At 38.9% G+C, this 20,332-nt stretch overlaps 1 protein-coding gene across 1 annotated transcript in view; it reads right to left on the bottom strand.

The window, feature by feature from the left end:
• DNAJC27 (DnaJ heat shock protein family (Hsp40) member C27) overlaps nt 1-19,244 on the bottom strand; it is a 36,061-nt gene extending 16,817 nt beyond the window's left edge. The window contains exons 1-3 of the mRNA XM_065891452.1: nt 19,158-19,244; nt 8,920-9,002; nt 3,757-3,826 (exon numbers count right to left, since the gene is read on the bottom strand). Of these exons, the coding sequence (XP_065747524.1) occupies nt 3,757-3,826; nt 8,920-9,002; nt 19,158-19,244 (240 nt within the window). The remainder of the gene's footprint in view (nt 1-3,756; nt 3,827-8,919; nt 9,003-19,157) is intronic.
• Nucleotides 19,245-20,332: the final 1,088 nt, after the last annotated feature.

The raw sequence follows: 20,332 nt of genomic DNA, 5'->3' as shown, positions 1-20,332 counted from the left end.
AAATATCTCAGAAACCCCACTTCTTCCCTGAGAGTGGTGAAATTATAGGGGATTAAGAGGCTCAGTGAGTACAAGAGGTGGCCTCAAAACCGCAAATGATAAGGAAATCTAAGTAGAGAAGAGGAATATTATCATAAGAGGAGAAATGATTCTCATATAACATGAAATAACTTTGCATGGTGCTCAAGAGAAATTAGAGAAAACAGCAAAGTAGGAAGTTTTCTGTGATATGTACTATTTTCCCATGAGATACAATGTTTAAAAAACTGCTCTTTCTTAAATGCAGAGTTGAGACAATTTTACGGCAGAAATTTCTAAGTTTAAGATGAAATGGACCTGATCTCATATAAAAAAGTATTGACAATGTTAAAAAAAAAAATGGGGGAAAAAACCATTTCAAATGACAGCAGATTTTTCATCAGAAACCATGAGGCCAGAGGAAAGAAGTGTTGAAAAAAAAGAAAAATTGTAACCGAGCAGGACACCATGGGGACTTTTCAGGACAGACCCCTCCCCCATATCCTCTGCTGTACCTCCTCTCTGAAGTACCCAGATAATAGTATCTGATGCACACTTCCTGAGTTGTTTTACAGGTGCTAAAACCACCAATGGAAGAAATTAATTACTTGATGATCATGAGCACAAAGGCCCCCAGACCTACTGGCGCCGAAGGATTGATAATGTTAATTCCTATTATTCTGCCCTGTTATCCCACCATCAACCAATCAGAGAATTGTGCACAAGCTGATCACATACCCTGTGCGGGGGGGGGGGGGGGGGGGGGGGGGCGGGGGTTGAGGGGGGCGCCCTTGCTTTTAAAAATGCTTTGCTGAAATCCTTCGGGGAGTTCGGGGTTTTTTTTCCCCAGCATTAGCTGTCCAGAACTACCTGCTTGGCACCCTGCAATAACTGCTGTACTTTCCTTCACCACAACCTATTGTCAGTAGAACTGGATTTACTGCGCACAGGCGAGTGGACCCAAGTTTGGTTTGGTAACAATATCAAATCGGAATCCCATAACCTGCAAAAAAAAAATTCTCCAGGGCCAAAGGAGAAACCAAAACATTCTTAATCAAGGAAAACTAAGAGAATCTGTTGCCAGCAGACCTACACTAAAAGAATGGCTAAAGGAGTCCTCCACACAGAAAGGAAATGATAAAAGAAGGAACCCTGGAACATAACAAAGGATGAAAGAACAGAGTAAGTAAAAGTACGGTGAATTCAATATGCTTTCCTTCTCTCTTAAGTTTTCTAAATTATGTTTGACAGTTAAGCAAAAATTAAACACTGTTGTGCTTCTAATATACTTAGAGAAAATATTTAAGACAATTATATTATAAATGGGAGAGGATAAAGGGGCGTAAAAGAAGGAAAAGTTTCTACACTCCACTCAAACTGTTAAAGTAACACCACCAGTAGCCTGTGATAACTTATATAATAACTAGAGTATCCACTAATAAAGCTATGCAGAAAGATTTACTCAAAAACACTATAGAGGGGCTTCCCTGGTAGCACAGTGGTTAAGAATCCACCTGCCAATGCAGGGAACATGGGTTCAATGCCTGGTCCAGGAAGATCCCACGTGCCGCGGAGCAACTAACCCACGAGCCGCAACTACTGAAGCCCATGTGCCTAGAGCCCGTGCTCCGCAACAAGAGAAGCCACCGCAATGAGAAGTTCGCGCACCGCAACGAAGAGTAGCCCCCACTCGCCACAACTAGAGAAAGCCTGCGCGCGGCAACGAAGACCCAATGCAGCCAAAAATAAAATAAATAAATGTATTAAAAAAACACTTGACAAATCAAAATGGAATTCAAAAAGTGTTCAAGTAACCCACAGGAGGGCAGGAAAAAGAAAACAGAAATGAAAAACGGAAAACAAGGGCTTCCCTGGTGGCACAGTGGTTAAGAATCCACCTGCCAATGCAGGGGACAGGTTTGAGCCCTGGTCCAGGAAGATCCCACATGCCACAGAGCAACTAAGCCTGTGCACCACAACTACTGAGCCTGTGCTCTAGAGCTCACAAGCCACAACTACTGAGCCCACGTGCCACAACAACTGAAGCCCGCGTGTCTAGAGCCTGTGCTCCACAACAGGAGAAGCCACCACAATGAGAAGCCCATGCACCGCAACGAAGAGTAGCCCCCGCTCACCACAACTAGAGAAAGCCTGCGGGCAGCAACGAAGACCCAAAGCAGCCAAAAATAAATAAATAAATTCGTTTTTTTAAAAAATGGAAAACAAACAAACAAAAATAATAAACTTAAACGCTAACATATCAATAACTACGTAAGAGTAGGTGATCTAAGGACAGAAATTGGCATAATACATTAAAAAACATGATTGAACTATGTATTGTCTTATCACTTCAAATATAATGATATAAACAGGCTGAAAGTGCAAGGACAGAAAAAGATGTACCATGCAAATATTAATCAAAGGAAAGCAGAAATGTCTATATTAATATCAGATAAAATAGACATTAGAAAGAAAATTACCAGAGACACAGGGGGGACAGGATATAATAATAAAATTATATAATGAAGGCATAGCAATCCTAAATGTATATGCACCAAACAAGAGAGCTACAAAATATGTGAAGCAAAAATCAATAGAATTAAAAGGAGAAACAGACAAATCCACAATTAATGTTGGAAACTTCAAAACCCCTCTTTTAGCAACTGACAGAACTAAACAGAAATTCAGCAAGAATATAAAGGAACTCAACAACACCACTGACCAACAGGCTCTAATAAACATTTATAGAACACTTTATCCAACAGTAGCAGAATATACATTCTTTTCAAGCACCCATGTAACATATACCAAGATAGACCACGTCCTGGGCCATGAAAAAGAAACCTCAACAAATTTTTTAAAATTGAAATCATATAGTGTGTTCTCTGATCACAATGAAATCAAACTAGAAATCAATAACAGAAAGATAACAGGAAGATTTCTAACACTTGGAAACTAAACACACTTCTAAATAATCCACAGGTCAAACAGAAAATCTCAAGGGAAATTTTTTTAAAAAGCTGAATGAATGAGATGAAAATGAAAATACAACATATCAAAACTTGTGGGATACAGCTACATAGTACTGAGAGGGGAATTTATAATACTAAATGCATACATTAGAAAAGAAAGTCTCAAATCAATAATCTAAGCTCCCACCTCAAGAACCTAGAACAAGAAGAGTAGAGTAAACCCAAAGCAAGCAGAAGGGAGGAAATAAATGAAAAACCCAAGAAAGGAAAAACAAAAGATAAAGGCCATGAGACTGATTTTGAGACTACTTAGGACTGATAAGCAGATGAAAGTAAACCAAGTGAGGCTGCTTTCGTTTCTTCTGGGGAGAGAGCACACATGACTGAGGAGTGCACTGGAAAATCGCTCTAGAACACTGCTACAAAGGGTTCATTTCTGAATTCCTAAGTTCCTATACCTATGTAATTATCTTTTCACATTCTGGGCTAAGGCACAAAGTAAAAAGCAACAGTCCTTTGAAGGTTAAAATGTCTTATCTAAGTGTTTGAAACATTAGCAGCAAAATTTCCTACCACTATTTAAGGGGACAGCACAGAAGACCAACAGATATCCATTAAGGTAAAGCTCCGAAGGGAAGCCACAAACACCAGCTAAATTTACCTATTTTTACACATGACTTGAATACTGGTTGTTCGGTAATTCGGGATCTTTCCTTCAACCCACTGACAATACTGGATATAGGTTTTCTCAAAAAGTCTTTCTTACCTCGTAGAAGAAGGGATGTCCAGCCATATCGAAGATGTTAACTTTGATTTCTCTGTCTCTGACTTGTACCCTGAAATGTTCAAATGCAAACAATCCCAAAGAAGGTCATGGCTTCTGTATTCATATTAATATCATTTATGTCGCTTATGAATTTCAAAAGGTTATGTGTATGAAATTTAAAAGAGGTACTTTCTTAGTGCCTCTTCTTGATTCCAGATAATCTTTACCACAGGAGTCACAACCTGGCAGGTGGCTCCTGTTTTAAGAACCCTGAACTCACTTGGAATAAACACCCTCATTTAGCCTCACCTTACCTCGACACTTCAGTCCACACCCCGTAACAAACAAATAGTAGCTATTACTGTGGTGCTAAAAAAAAAAATGGATTAGGGACAGTAGGAGCAAGATGAAGGAAAACAAAATGTTTTACTTCACTTAGTAAGACATCGTAATTACTACTGGTTATGCTTGGTTACCATGCAGTACAATAAATAGTATAAAATAAACAGTATAAAGATGTATATTATTAATGTTGATTGTTTAATTTTCCTATGCCCTTCATCTGAGCAAGAACAATAGTCAATTTGTTTTCAGAAATTTGGAAACACAGAAGAGAACAAAAAGGGAAGTAACAACCATTCATGTTAGAATTAACTACTGTTAACATCACAGTATACTTGCTTCCAGTCCTTTTATTTTTTTAAAGAAAAATCACTATTACTGTTTCTATAGCAAAGGCGGCTGGTTGGGGATGGCTGACGGAGTAGTGGGGCAGGCCGCGGGACCCTTGAAGGATTGTGCGTGACTGCAGGCAGCCTCCTTTGGGAGGCCGTTTCCATTCTTTTTTCACCTCGGTCCCCACCCCAGGACTCTGGGCCTCATTTTCTTATCTGGAAAGAAGGGTGTGAAGTCGTCTCCCCGCCCACACTCAGTGGTGTTAGGGCAAACCGAGGGCAAGCTGCCCAGCAAAGGTGCTGACCTGGCATGCGGTCCCTGTGGCTCCTGTGTGGCCCCATTTCTGCCCTCTGAAGCAGCAGAGCCCACGCACCAGATGTTACAGAACCTCCCTATCTTGGCTGCCCATCTCTGCAAATATGTGAACCAGACTAGAATGGTCAACCCCAGGAGAGGCTGGACACAGAAGGCACTGCCCTGCCTTTGAGAAACCTGGAACAACTGGAGGAGACACAGCTGTGTAGGTAAAGAATACCTGGATGGCAGAGGAGACAAGATTCTGTAGATAAACCCCACACTCACATCTGCACCCAACCAGGAGAGCAGAGAAGTGACTGGTCTCCACCACGGGGCCAAGGGCTGCCACCTTCCCTCCTCCTCCTTCTTTAGGACAGCTTTACTTTAGTATAATTGATGTACAGTAAGCTGCGCATGTTTAAAGTATATAATTTGATGAGTCTGACATATGTCTACGCCTGTGAAGCCATCACCACAGTCAAGACAATGAACATATCACTCATTTCCTTGGGCCCCTTTGAAACCCCTCCTTCCTGCCCTTCCTGCCCTACTTAGCCAACCACTGATCTGCTGTCAGTCACTATTAGGTCAGTTTACTTTTTCTAGAATTGGATATATGTGAAATCATACCGTGTGTTCACTTTTTTGTCTACCTTCTTTTACTCAACATTATTATTTTAGGGTTTATCTATGTTGCTGTGTATATGAATAGTTTGTTCCTCTCACTGCTGAGCAGTATTCCATCATATGAATATGCCACAGTTTGTTTATCCATTAATCTGTTGATGGACAGTTGAGTTGTTTCTAACTTGGCACTACTAGAAATATAGCTTCTATGAATGTTCACATACAAAAAAAAAATTAAAATCACTATTGGAAAATGGATGAATGAAACTTCATAAATAATTCAAACACTAAAGAAAAGTAGAAAGATGAAAGTTTAAGTTATCCCAAATCTTACCACCCAGAAGAAAAACCTTCATTAATATAGATGAACATTACTGTAGACTTCTTTGTGTACATAGATAAGACTGATAGACATAAATATTTTTATAAAATTGGGATTATATTAATTTAAAAGCGTAAAATTTACATTTCACTGAATTTAACAAAAGAAAAAAAAAGAAACTGATGTAAACTGGGAGGAATTATTGAGCTTTAAATATAAATGCTCTTTACTACAGAAACAGTATTTCCTAAAAACATTCCTGTAAGGTTAAAAATGGAGATTATTAGCAATAAATTAACAGGTTAAAGTTATGTTTTTTTAAGTAGCATGTTTCAGTTTAGACAGCATTGATTAAGAGTCCCTCCCATGGACTACAAGGACAGCAGCACCTGCTCCCATTGTTTCTATACTACCTCCTGGCTTATTTATGATTATTGTTCCCTGTCCAAGTTCATAATATCCTCTATTACTTTTCTTTCACTTTTTTTTCCACTTTCTTTTCTGAAACCATAATTCCTACAGTTGTTTTATATTACTTGTATATTTCAATCAAAGTAACTACTAATCATCATGATTTCTTCATTCCTGAATTCTCTGCCATATTTCATCAATTCTAAGATGCAAATTTGTTTTCATTTTAACATCTGTGAAATCAGGATCCATTTTACAAAAGACAGTGTGAGAACAGCAAAACAAAACAACAACAGAGTTGGAGAGCATCTGCATTAGATCTCGTGTAACAATTTATATTAGAAAGTTTTGCCAGATAGCAGCTGAGAAGGGATGGAACTGAAGTTTATAAAATCAGGAAGTAACACAAATGTGTTCACAAATTGAAACTCAAAAGAGGTCAATTTAATTCAGAAGTCTGACAGAGGAAATTACCTTGAGAAAAATGGTAATTCATTACCTCAAGCCAGTGCTTGCTTTCCTAAATTGTGGCCTGAAGACCACCTGCACCATTATATGGAAATATGGGGAGGGTGTTTAAAATGTAGTCCTGTGCCCCACCTCAGATCCCGTGAATCAGAATCTTAGTGGGTGGGTCTTAGGAATATTCATTTTCACAAACTCTACAACTAATTCTTAAGTATACTGAAATCTGAAGGATGGAGTGGGAATCTATTTTTGTTTTGTTTTGTTTTTTAACATTTTTATTGGAGTATAATTGCTTTACAATGGTGTGTTAGTTTCTGCTTTATAACAAAGTGAATCAGCTATACATATACGAATCTATTGTTTTGACTGCCCAAAAGAGTACCCTCCTTCTCCCAACTGTGGTTTAAATGGGTTCTTCCATCTTCTTTTTTGATGCCACTCTGCTGGCCACAGTTAACTGAGCTGGGGAAAGGCACCTATCTCTACCTGGACAATCAAAACCTTACCTGGTATTTTTTAAATTTGTGATTAGTTTTGGTAAACTTGAGAGCTACCAGCAGCTGTGGAGAAGGAGCCAAAAGGTAGAGAGAGACACGTCATGAAAGGACCAGGTTATATTCTCTCCCTGGTTCCAGCGATCTCTGAGACCCAGCTACATCCTTATAATTGGATTATGTGAATTGATTTTTTTTTTTGGCTTGAGTTGGGTTTCTGTCAATCATATTCTCCTCCTCACCATAAGACAAAAAATAAAAATAAAAAATCAACCAGAAACAATACAGTCAGCCTTACGGAAGGCTCTGTATCCATGGATTCGACTAAACTTGGATCAAAAATATTCAGAAAAAAATTCCAGAAAGTTCTAAAAAGCAAAACTTGAATTTGCCACAAGGTGGCAACTATATATTTACATAGCATTAACACTGTATTTAAAACTATTTATTGATATATTGTATTAGGTATTAGAGAGATGATTTAAAGTATTGAGAGGATGTGCATAGGTTACATGCAAATACTACACTATTTTATATAAGGGACTTGAACATCTGCAGATTTTGGCATCCACAGGGGATCCTGGAACCAACATCCCTTGGATATTGAGAGGTGACTGTAGTCTGTTGAATAAACCACAGTTCTAGGGCATAACATGGTAACTCTTATTTCTTAAATGAATAAATTAGCTACTTAACATGGATTCAAAACAAAACTGCCTTGAATAGGATATCCTACCATATAACTGAAGAAATCCTGTGCCCTGAAGTATAGATACACCCTACACTTTAGTCTACCTTCTTGAATGTGGCCCTCCTATTCTAATGTTGCAAACTTCCTCTTCAGATGTATCATCTTACCTAACAATAATTATTTATTGAGTATCGACTATGTATAAGCACTGTGCCAGGCACTTGGAGGTAATTTATACTAATAGTCCCTTCTTAATGGAGCTTTAAATCTAGCAGGAGACATGAAACATATACAAACGATAACACAAGACAATTTATGCTAAGACCCATGAATAGCAGAGAATTTTAATATTTCTGTCATTTTCAACTAAAATGAGTCCTGACTGATAAAGGAGCTGTTCAGAAAGCCATATGGGAACAGTTACACTTTATACCTTGAGGAGATTGAGAGGCGGAGAGATGAGGGGAAAGGACACTTCAGGTGGACAGAATGAATGATGGCACTGAGATAGGAAAGTATGATGGCACAAATTCAGCATGGGTGGAGAGTAAAATGTGTAAAAGAATGAGATAAGAGAGAAGGGAAGGGGCAGGTTGGGGTCTGAACAGTGAGCACCTAAAATTCCACGTTTGGGGATGTGCTGTCTACCCCAATTCTACTTTCCCCCAGTGTAATTTCCTGTTAATGTGACCCTATCTCCCCAAGCTCAACCCACCCTTGATTCATCTCCAAATAAATTCCCATTTATACCTAATTTTACTCTTCCCAGATCATTTTTGCTGGATTCTAATAGGATGTAAAGATCATAAAAGGAAGTTCTCTGATAGAAAATTTTCCACATAATATTTAGGCTTTTGGGAGAGAATATTTCAAAATTCTCTAAAAATATACTTGCTAACGAGAACTGCTTATATAGAAACATGCTTCCTGAAAAGCTACATCTGCCAGGCAGGCTTCGTGCAGACTTGCTCATCACCAGACCCTACACCCCACACGAAGCCTGGCAAACAGAAGGTACTCCATGATGAACAAATGATGTGATTACTACTATCTGTAAAGGTCTCATTCTTATGTGTCCCAGTTTATCTTCAGACTCTCCATTTCAAGACAGATCAGTTTAGAAGGGTTCTGAATTTCTGTGTAATTTGCAAGCCCAAGGAAAGAATATATGTACTCACTTTGTGACTCCATAGTCAATTCCAATTGTTGCAAGGTATTTAGACACAAATCTTTTCTCACAGTATCGCTTTATAATACAGCTCTAAAAAGGTAAAAATACATGCTTTTAGTAAAGACACTCTGGGAACATATACAAAATAAGCACATTTCTTCATTATGGTTTCTTCATTCACCACGAGACACAAAGCTTTTTCAAAAGCCAAAACTATAAAATAACTGAAACAAATACTAAAGGTGAAGATTTTAAAGAAAAATTATTTTAAAATTCTTCCCTTAATACAAAATATGGGTATGTTTTCAGTTTAGTGTTCAATCCTTGTTCTCTTTTCCTTTTTTTTTTAATAAATTATTATTATTTATTTATTTTTGGCCGTGTTGGGTCTTCGTTGCTGCGTGTGGGCTTTCTCTAGTTGCAGCGAGTAGGGGCTACTCTTCTTGTGGTGCGCGGTTTTCTCCTTGTGGTGGTTTCTCTTGTTGTGGAGCACAGGCTCTAGGCATGAGGGCTTCAGTAGTTGTGGCACATGGGCTCAGTAGTTGTGGCTCCCCAGCTCTAGAGCGCAGGCTCAGCAGTTGTGGCGCACGGGCTTAGCTGCTCAGCAGCATGTGGGATCTTCCCGGACCAGGGATTGAATCCATGTCCCCTGCATTGGCAGGCGGATTCTTAATCACTGAGCCACCAGGGAAGTCCTTCTCTTTTCTTTTGAAGACCTCTTCTGCTCGTATATTTTTAATAATAATACCAAAATATGTGCCTACCTTGACCTCCCTCCCCAGACCAGATCCACATCTCCAAATATCTACCAGACTAATTTCTACTTAGATGCCCCACTCACTGTTCCACAAACTCAAAATGCCCAAAAATGAACTAATCTTATACATAAAAACAGCAAATCCTGCTCACATCCTAGTTCTGTTAATAATACCACCATTTTCCCAATTACAGGGTATTAAATTATTAAAGTCACGTTTGATTCTGAGTCTTTCTAAATCTTCTTTTGAATGTTGCTTCCATCTTTCTCCTCACTCCAATTCCCACTGGTACCATTGTGGTTTAAGTCTTCATCATCTACTTCTGTACAACTACAACTACAGGAAATTCTTTATTGGTCTTTATGTCCCCTTTCCCTCCCAACTTCAATCAGCACTGCATACCACTAATGTTATTTCACTTCCCTAACTCAAAAATCTTCAGTGGCTTCTCACTGCCAAGAGTTCAGCATCCAAATTCCTTTGTCCGTTATTCAAGATCCTCCATAATCTGGCCCTAATCTGTCTTTTCTGTCTAAACCCTTCGAATATAAACACTCCATTTCTGCAAAACTCCCAGGCCTGACTTTTGTCATTACTTTTCTCTCTACTTGGAAAGAGCTTTCTCCCTTCTTTCCAAATCTTACTTATCCTTTAAGGTCCAGTGCAAACTCTGAGCTTCCAGGTTATAAGAGATCTTGCCTACATCTGAACTTCTCTAACACTTTTAATATACTATATGTGTATATAGTACATATACTATATATGTATATAAATGTATATATACATATATAATGTAATAGTTATCAGTTATTCACTGACTTGTTATCTTTTCACATGTGCATATTTATCTTACTTCTTCAGCTAGACAGTAAACTACTTGAGGGCAAGCACCAGTATTTTACTTCTTTATATCTTATAACTTTATATCTGAGCAATTAGCTCAGTGCCAATGAAAAACTGAATTAGGGCTTCCCTGCTGGCGCAGTGGTTGAGAGTCCGCCTGCCGATGCAGGGGACACGGGTTCGTGCCCCGGTCCGGGAAGATCCCACATGCCGCGGAGCGGCTGTGCCCGTGAGCCATGGCCGCTGAGCCTGCGCGTCCGGAGCCTGTGCTCCGCAACGGGAGAGGCCACAACAGTGAGAGGCCCGCGTACCACAAAAAAAAAAAAAAAAAAAAACTGAATTAAAATGACTTGTACGTTAATGGCGATCCTTAGCACTCATGAAACATAATTTACTTGAAGTGCTGGTCATGAAGCTTATTCTGCTCAAATACTTTCCTGATGAACCTCAATCTATATTAAATAGGACAGTTGCTTTAAAAAGTACTTAATAAGCTCATTGTGAACTGAAGGAAAAACTTCTTTGGAGTGAGTACTGCTAAGAGGCTATACTTTTTTTTTTTTTTTTTTTTTTGCAGTATGCGGGCCTCTCACTGCTGTGGCCTCTCCCGTTGTGGAGCACAGGCTCCGGACGCGCAGGCTCAGCGGCCATGGCTCACGGGCCCAGCCGCTCCGCGGCATGTGGGATCCTCCCGGACCGGGGCACGAACCCACGTCCTCTGCAGCGGCAGGCGGACTCTCAACCACTGCGCCACCAGGGAAGCCCAGAGGCTATACTTTTAAAAAACACTTTACAGGTTGAAAGCAGTTCTCAAATGTCTTCTCTCACAATATCCTAGAATAATAAATACAGCCTTTTTCTAAATTATTCATGAGATTAAGGGACCTGGAAGTCCTTTAATTCCAGTACACTATTTAAACACTAGCCCTAAGTATTTAAAGAGATTCACATTTAATTAATGGTATGAATAACCACTCCCTATAACCAAAGAGACAGGGTTCCTGGACCTTAGGATCTTATAAACTAAGTTAAATAACATAAATATAGAGAGACTTTTTTGCTTTCTCTATTTTCTTAAATAGATTTTTTAGGTACTTTTTTAATGCAGTCCCAATTAAAATCTTAAGTTTTGAAAAAATAATCTTAAGGTGTGAATCTTTTTTTACCTAATAGAATTAACCTAAAATTCATATGAAAGAACAGTTATCTGAGAAGAACTAATCCAAGTATGAAAAACAGGAAAGGGGCAGGGCAGTAGAAAGAGGTGGGAATTTGTATTGACAAATATTAAAATACAGTCTGAAACTGAGAGAGTATTATACTGGCATAAGAATAGACAAGTAGGTCAGTAGAACAGAACAGAGAGCTCAGAAATGGATCCCATTATATATAAAAATTTAAAAAGTGACAAAGGTGATATTTAAAGTCAATGGGAAAAAAAAATCTATTTAGTAAAATGTTACTGGCATAATTGCATATCCATCAGGAAAAAAATTAAGTTGGGCCCTGAATTTCCCTATATACAAAAATAAATTACAGATAAATTTATGATTTAAGCATTTAAAAATAAAACAATAAAAATTTCAGAAGAAAATGTGCAATATATGTACAACCTTAGGGAAACCTTTTCAACCAAGAAAGAAAACCCAGAAACCATAAAAGACAGGCATAATCTGTATGTGTATGGCTGATTCATTTTGTTGTGCAGTGGAGGCTAACACAACATTGTAAAGCAACCATACTCCAATAAAGAAAAAAAAAAAAAAAAAAAAGACAGGCATAGCCAAAGCAATCTTGAAAAAAGAACAAAGCTGGAGGTATCATACCCCCTGATTTCAAGCTATACTACAAAATGACAGTAATCAAAACAGTAGGTTATTGACACAAAAACAGACACATATATCAATGGAACAGAATAGAGAGCCCAGAAACAAACCCACACTTATATGGTCAATTAATCAATGACAAAGAGGGAAGAATATATAATGGTAAAACACACCCCTTTCAATAAATGGTGTTGGGAAAACTCGACAGCTATATGTAAAAGAATCAACTGGACTACTTTCTCACACCATATACAAAAATAAAGTCAAAATGGATTAAAGACTTAAATCTAAGTCCTGAAACCATAAAACTCCTAGAAGAAAACATAGGTAGTACACTCTTTGACATCAGTCTTAGCAAAATTTTTCTGGATCTGTCTTTTCAGGCAAGAGAGACAAAAGTAAAAATAAACAAATGGGGCTACATCAAACTAAAAAGCTTTTGCACAGCAAAGGAAACTATCAACAAAATGAAAAGGTAGCCTACTGACTGAGAGAATATACTTGTAAACGATATATCTGATAAGGGGTTAATATTCAAAATATAGAAAGAACACAGACAACTCAACATCAAAAAAACCAAATAGCCCAATTAAAAAATGGGCAGAGGATCTGAATAGACATTTTTCCAAAGAAGACATACAGATGGTCAACAGGCACATGAAAAAGACGCTCAGCACCACTAATCATTAGGGAAATACAAATCAAAACCACAATGAGGGCTTCCCTGGTGGCGCAGTGGTTGAAAGTCCGCCTGCCGATGCAGGGGACATGGGTTCGTGCCCCGGTCCGGGAAGATCCCACATGCCGCGGAGCGGCTGGGCCCGTGAGCCATGGCCGCTGAGCCTGCGCGTCCGGAGCCTGTGCTCCGCAACGGGAGAGGCCACAACAGTGAGAGACCCGTGTACCGCAAAAAAAAAAAAAAAAAAAAAACCACAATGAGATATCACCTTTTACACCTGTCAGAATGTCTATCCTCAAAAAGACAATAAATGACAAGTGTTAGAGGAGATATGAAAAAAAAAAGGAACCCTCGTGCAATGCTGGTGGGATTGTAAATTGGTGCAGCCACATGGAAAACAGTATGGTGGTTCCTAAAAAAAATAAAATAGAACTACCATATGATCCAGCAATTTCACCTGTGGGTATATACCTGAAGAAAACAAAAACACCAATTCGAAAAAATATATGCACCCCAATGTTCACTGCAGCATTATTTACAATAGCCAAGATATGGAAGCAACCTAAGTGTCCATCCGTAGACAAATGGATAAAGAAGATGTGACATATAAAAATGGAATATTACTCAGCTATTTTAAAAAAATGAAACCTTACCATTTGTGAAAACATGAATGAATTCTAGAGGGAATTATGCTAAGTGAAATAAGTCAAAGAAAGACAACTAGCATATGATCTCACTTATATGTAGAATCTAAAAAACAAAGCAAACAAACAAAACAGAAACAGACTCATAGATACAGAGAACAAATGGGTGGTTGCCAGAGGGTACGGGGGATGGGGAAGTGAAATAGATGAATGGGATTAACAGGTACAAACCTCCACTTACAAAACGTAAGCTACTAGGATGTGTTATACAGCATAAGGAATATAGTCAATAATATTGTAATAACTTTGTATGGGGACAGCTGGTTACTAGACTTGTGGTGATCATTTCATAACGTATGCAAATGTCAAATCACTATGTAGTACACCTGGAGCTAACATAATATTATACGCCAACTATATTTCAATTTTAAAAAGATAGGCATAATTGAGTATATACAAATAATAATAAAATCAATTGTATGGTAAAATATAAAAGTATTAAAAGACAACATACTGGGGCAAATATCTGTAACTCATATGACCGGCAAAAAGTTAATAACTCTAACGTCCCCCAACCAGAAAAACTGGTAAGAAAGACACATTATCCAACAGAAAAATAGGCAGGGACTATAAATTGAGCAATCCACAGAAAAGCAAATCCAAATGTTCAATAAGCATTTGAAAAGATGCTCAGCTTCATCTGTGGTCAGTGAAATGCAAATTAAAGTAACAGTGAAATTACTTCTTACTAACCAGATCAGTAGCAATCAAAAGAATGACAATACTGTGTTGGCAGGGAGTTAGGGGAAATGTACCATCATATTACTGGTAGAAACACACCTTTTTGAAGAGCAATTGGCAATTGCTACTAAAATTTTAAAATGTGCTATTCAACTCAGCAGTTCTACCCCTGGGAATCTAGTCCAGGTATTTAAGGATATATATACCTATAGAAATGTATTATAGCAAGATTGTTTGTAGTAGAGAAAAAGGGAAACAAGTGAATTCTCATTAATAGAGGGGATACTCACATGTCATGGACTATTATGCAACCATGAAAAAGAGTGATTGGAGCTATGTCAGATAATTGGAGGAATCACCACAATCTACTGTTAAGAGAGAAAAAGCAGGGCTTCCTTGGTGGTGCAGTGGTTGAGAATCCCCCTGCCAATGCACGGGACACAGGTTTGATCCCTGGTCTGGGAAGATCCCACATGCCATGGAGCAACTAAGCCTGTGCACCACAACTACTGAGCCTGTGCTCTAGAGCCCGTGAGCCACAACTACTGAGCCCACATGCCGCAACTACTGAAGCCCATGTGCCTAGAGCCCGCACTCCACAATAAGAGAAGCCACTGCAATGAGAAGCCTGCGCACTGCAATGAAGAGTAGCCCCCGCTCGCTGCAACTAGAGACAGCCTGTGCGCAGCAATGAAGACCCAACACAGCCAAAAAATAAATAAATAAATCCTGGATGTCATTTAAAAAAAAAAGAGAGAGAGAGAAAGCAAACTCCAGAGAAGTATATATAATACTGTACGATGTGGGTACTTTTGACTGCAAGTAAGGGAAACCAATTCAACTGACTTAACAGGAAAATATTTACTATAACTGGAAATCTAGAATTAGAGCAGTCTTCAGAGTTGGTTGATATGAAGAGTCAATGGTAAGAACATCAGAATCAGATCCTAGAGGACACTGAGAACTGGGCTGGGATTCTGGGGTAAATTGATGCCAATGCAGAAAGCTGAATTGGATATAAACAAAGACCACAGAGAAATTCCCCCATTGAGGGAGTTAAGCCCTTGGGAATCTCCTTTTTCTTACTGCATCTCCAGAACCTCTAAAACAATGCTGAATAATAAAAGAAAATAGTATGTATCCTTTTCTGCATCTAATTTTAAAGGAAATGGACTTACCATTTGGTATGTTTGCTGTTGGTTAACAATAACTATTGTTTTAAAAATAATAATAAAAAACATTTTTCATATTTAAGTAGTTTCATTTTATTCTGATTTTGCTTAAAGTGTTTATTAGGTTGATTATATCATTTTTTTTACAGTACAGAAAATACTTTCTCTAGTAATCAGTTCATATAACAAATTATGTTGATTAACTTCTTTATGTTTAACCAAGTTTGTACTCCGTGGGATAAACCCTACTTGCTAATAGTGAAATTGTTTTGATATGTTGCTGAATTCTATTTGTGGATATTTAGGAATTATGCATCTGTATGTATATGTGAAAATGGTATATACTTTTCTTTTTTGATACTATATCAAGTTTTGCTATTTAAGTTATCATGACTTTACATAAATAAATTGGAGTGCTGTTCATCTTTTTCTTTGCCTTGGAATAACTTAACTGAAATTATGCGTTATTTAGAGCTTAAATAAAGCTTGTTCATGAAGCCATCTGATCCTGATACCTTTTTGGATAGTAAGTCTTTTAATTGCTTTTCCAACTTCTCCTTAAGTGACTGGTCATTTGGGTTTTCTACTTTTTGAGTCAATTTTGGTAATTTATATTTAGCTAAGAAATCCTCCATTTCCTCTACATTTTGAAATGTGCTCCCACAGAACTGAATGTAGTAGTCTCTAGTCTTTCTTTCAGTTTCTTCCAGTATGTGATTATGTCTCCTTTTCAGTATTAATCTTGTAATTTTTTGCTTTCTCTATTTTTCTTAAATAAAATTTTAGGCATTTTTCTTTTTCATTAATCTTTCCAGGAAATTCTCTTGGTGAATTTTGTGTCCTTTTTCTTCTGTCTTAAGTTCCTTTACTTTTTAAAATTCCATACCATAATATACCATAATATTCATACTTTTAAGGCGTACAATTCGGCGGTTCTAGGCATATTCACAAAGTTGTACAACTATTATGTTCCTTTCTAGGCATACTCACAAAGTTGTACAACTATTATGTTCCTTTAGTTTTTAATCTCCCTTTTTTAGAAATGAGTAAGATAATGCATTTTCCCTTCACTACAGCTTTAAATTTGCCCTGAAGATTTTGGCATGCATTCTCTCCTTTCATTGCTTTCTAGTTATTTTGTCATTTGCTTTGATTTGCCCTTTGATGCAAGGATTATTTACTAGGGCATGCCTTAATTTTTAACTTGAAATTATTTATCTGTATATCTTCCTATATTTTCCAAATTCTTTAAAATGAGTATGTATTACTTTTATAACTAAGGCAAAATTCTTAAATTACATTTAAATCTTTTATCTGTGAAAAATTTATCTTTGAGAAAGGGATTCAATAGGAATCCACTCCACCCCCAAATAGTAGAAAGTTGTTGTAAAAGTGCTTACTAAATGGTCCCTACTTTCCCAGTTTAACTATATTTGTTGTAAACTGAATTTCCTTATATGTTTGGGTTCATTTCTGGACTCCATTCTGTCCCACTGATGTCCCTATATTTCCTCTCCAGTATCAATAGGAAAAGACTGTAACTTTAAAATATGTTTTAATATCTGGTAGTGTTAGTCTCCTCTCGTTTCTTTTCCATAATTTTCTTGCTGATTCTCACATTTAATTTTTCATAAGGACTTTAGTACCTTTTACTATGTTCTGAAGAAAAAAAAAAAGTATTGCTGTTTTAACTGGAACTGAATCACATTTGTAGATTATTTTAAAGAACTGACATCTCTGAAATATTGAGTGATCCTAATTAAGAAGAAAGTATATCTTTCCATCTGTCTAAGTAATTTTGTGTCCCTTTGTAGAAATGTTTTTCATATAGGTCCTAGGTGCTCCCTATTTCTTCGTAAGTTTAAACCTAGGCCCTTTATTTTGGTTGTTACTGTAAATTAAAATAGTTTTTCAGGGCTTCCCTGGTGGTGCAGTGGTTGGTAGTCTGCCTGCCGATGCAGGGGACACGAGTTCGTGCCCTGGTCCAGGAAGATCCCATGTGCCACAGAGCGGCTGGGCCCGTGAGCCATGGCCGCTGAACCTGCGCGTCCGCAGCCTGTGCTCTGCAACGGGAGAGGCCACAACAGTGAGAGGCCCGCGTACCGCAAAAAAAAAAAAAAAAAGTTTTTCAATTATATAGTCCAAACAGTTATAATTTGATATAGTAAAGCTGTAAAGTTTTGTATATTAATTTTGTCTTTTCTAATAGCGTTTCAGTTAATTCTCTTTGGGTTTCCAGATAAACATCATATCATTAACAAATACTGATAATTTTGCTTTCTCCTTTCCAGCATTTTGTATGTTATTTCTTTCCCTTGTCTAATTGCATGGGCTAATAAATCTAGAACCATATTACATAAATGTGGTGACACACTGGGCATTTTAAGCTATTTCTAACATTGCACCATTAAGCATAGTAAAATTTTAAAAGTGAGTATACTCACCTAGCCAGTTTAGTACATAACCTTCTAGAGGTTTTATTTTTTTCTTTTCAATGCCTCGCACATAACTGACATTCAATAATTGTAGACTTTCAGCTATGTTAATACCCACATACACAAAGATACATAAACAGTACAAGATAATACTAAATGGAAAGAGAAGACACTAATAAACATTTACTGAGCATCAACTATGTGCAGGACACTGGCATAAACACTCCCATTAACAGCTTTTTTGGCATGTAGATCCTACTGGGAGTTGATTTTGACAGCAAATAATGATGGAAAGAGAGCACTGCAATGAATGTGAACACCCAGGTTCTAATTCTGTCTCAGTCACTGATTTGATGACCTCGGAAGGTTCTTAACCAACAGCTTCCATTTACCCTGAAGGAGAGACAATTTGGGTGAAGAAGAGGCAGTCTCAGAATTCATGTGGAGAAAGACCTCCATTCACCTCTCGCCCTCCCTCCCCCCATACTATGGGAGAGCTTAGAGCTGACAGCCAGTAGAAGCAGCACAGAAAAAGGCAGTGGAACTAAGACTTCTGTGAGATAATGGATGTGGTGACACTACCAGAAATAAAAACAAAACAAACGAACAAAACAAAATAACGCAGGTTCCTTGACATCCATTGCACGTACCCTGTGAAACACCTTCAGCATCAGTTATGCTCTCTTACAAATGAAATGTAGATTCTGGTCTCCACGTCTGCGGAGTAAATTTTACAAATCCCCATCCTCACACACGGCCCAGTAAGTTCCCTTCGGCTCCCCAGCTCTGCTGGGGGTAACTAAACTTTTTTTCTCCACCTCTGAGTCCTGGACGGGTCACCTAGAACGCAAATATGGTATCCAGGCAAAACGATCTGACATAAGGACCCAGGCCTCCTTACTCTCTTTGGGATACATTCAAGGGTTAGAAGCCACTAGAAAACCTTCTTAGGTGTCGGAAGTGGGCAACCCAAAGGTCAAAAAGGATAGGAGAGTTTTCCCCGCCGAGCCGCATCCCCCAGGACACCCAGGCCTGCTCAGGGGCGGGAAGGAGGCTGGGTCCCAAGCTGTTGAGTGGCCGCCTTCCCAGCCAATCGCCACGTCGCTCCGCTGCGCTGTGGTCCCGCCCCTCCCAGCGCGGTACTCACTTTTCCCACTTCAGCGTTGCCCATGGAGATGACTTTGATACGCAGGGACTTGCCAGGCTCCTTCCGCTTCGGTATGTTGGCCTCCATTGCTCTGGCTCTCTCGGGGCCACCGCCTGGGTCTCTCCTTGCTCCCCACGCTGGCCCGTCCCTCAGGCTTCCTCGACCAATGGCGGAACTGCTACTCTCGTCACCACCCCGGATCCGCGGCTTTCCATGCCTGCCTCTGTCTGGCAGCGGGCGCGGGCAGCTGGGAGCTTAGGGAACAGGGTGAGGGAGGAGAGAGTCTCGCGATGCTAGAAAGGGTAAGCGTGACGTCATCGCCAGGCTCCGGAGCCTGTTCTCTGGGGTCGCGGGATTTACTCCAGGCTGCGTCCCTCGGCAGGAAGGTGGCTTCGGCAGGTTGCTGAGATTACTCTGCCGGGAGGGCACTCCCTTGTGTTCAGGGGGCGACAGGACATAGACATTTGTTAGGTTCGCAGCAGAGTGGTAGAAATTTATAGGCTATTCAGGGCAGATCCTCGGACTGGAAGTAGCTGGAATTATGGGTTAGTTCAAGGGCCAGTGGCGCTAAATATTCGAAGTAGACCACGGTCCGTTTTGGGGTACTTTTTGTGTATGCTTCAGTACCCATGGGCCGATTCACTGACCCCTCTTCCAATATGATGTTTCCCTTCGGGCTTCCTGAGAGGACTTTCTCCTGAGAACTGGAACCAGGGAAGTGGGGAAGTCGGGCTTTGGTTCTGGAAGAGGGCCATTAGGCAAGATCTGAATCTTGTACCTATCATTAAAAAAAAAAAAGGTTGTCCATTTGGAGTCAAGACAGGTTTTAGTTTAGTCCGTGATCTTATATTACATAGTTCTCATCTGCAGGCGGAAAGCTCAGACTACACGTTTCTTACACTCTTTTAGTTCTATCAAGGTGTGTGTGGTTGTAGCTGTGTGCTCTGTTTACCTCTTTTCGCTGCTACTCATGTAAATTTAACCCCATCTTCTGTTCTCACCTTTCCTTTAGCTGATAATATAACAGTAGAATAATAATGAATTCTAAGATAACCACTCTATTCTGATTGCAAGCGATGAGAAGAAAAGCATCTGCTAGAATAGAAATCAGTCTGAGAGGAACTGTAGTTTTTTGAGTCGATATCTGTAGTTACAGAAGATAAATAGAACTTGAC

The sequence above is a fragment of the Phocoena phocoena genome, chromosome 14, assembly GCF_963924675.1.
Source record: "Phocoena phocoena chromosome 14, mPhoPho1.1, whole genome shotgun sequence".
NCBI classification, from domain to species: domain Eukaryota; kingdom Metazoa; phylum Chordata; class Mammalia; order Artiodactyla; family Phocoenidae; genus Phocoena; species Phocoena phocoena.
This window is presented reverse-complemented; position numbering and strand designations above follow the sequence as displayed.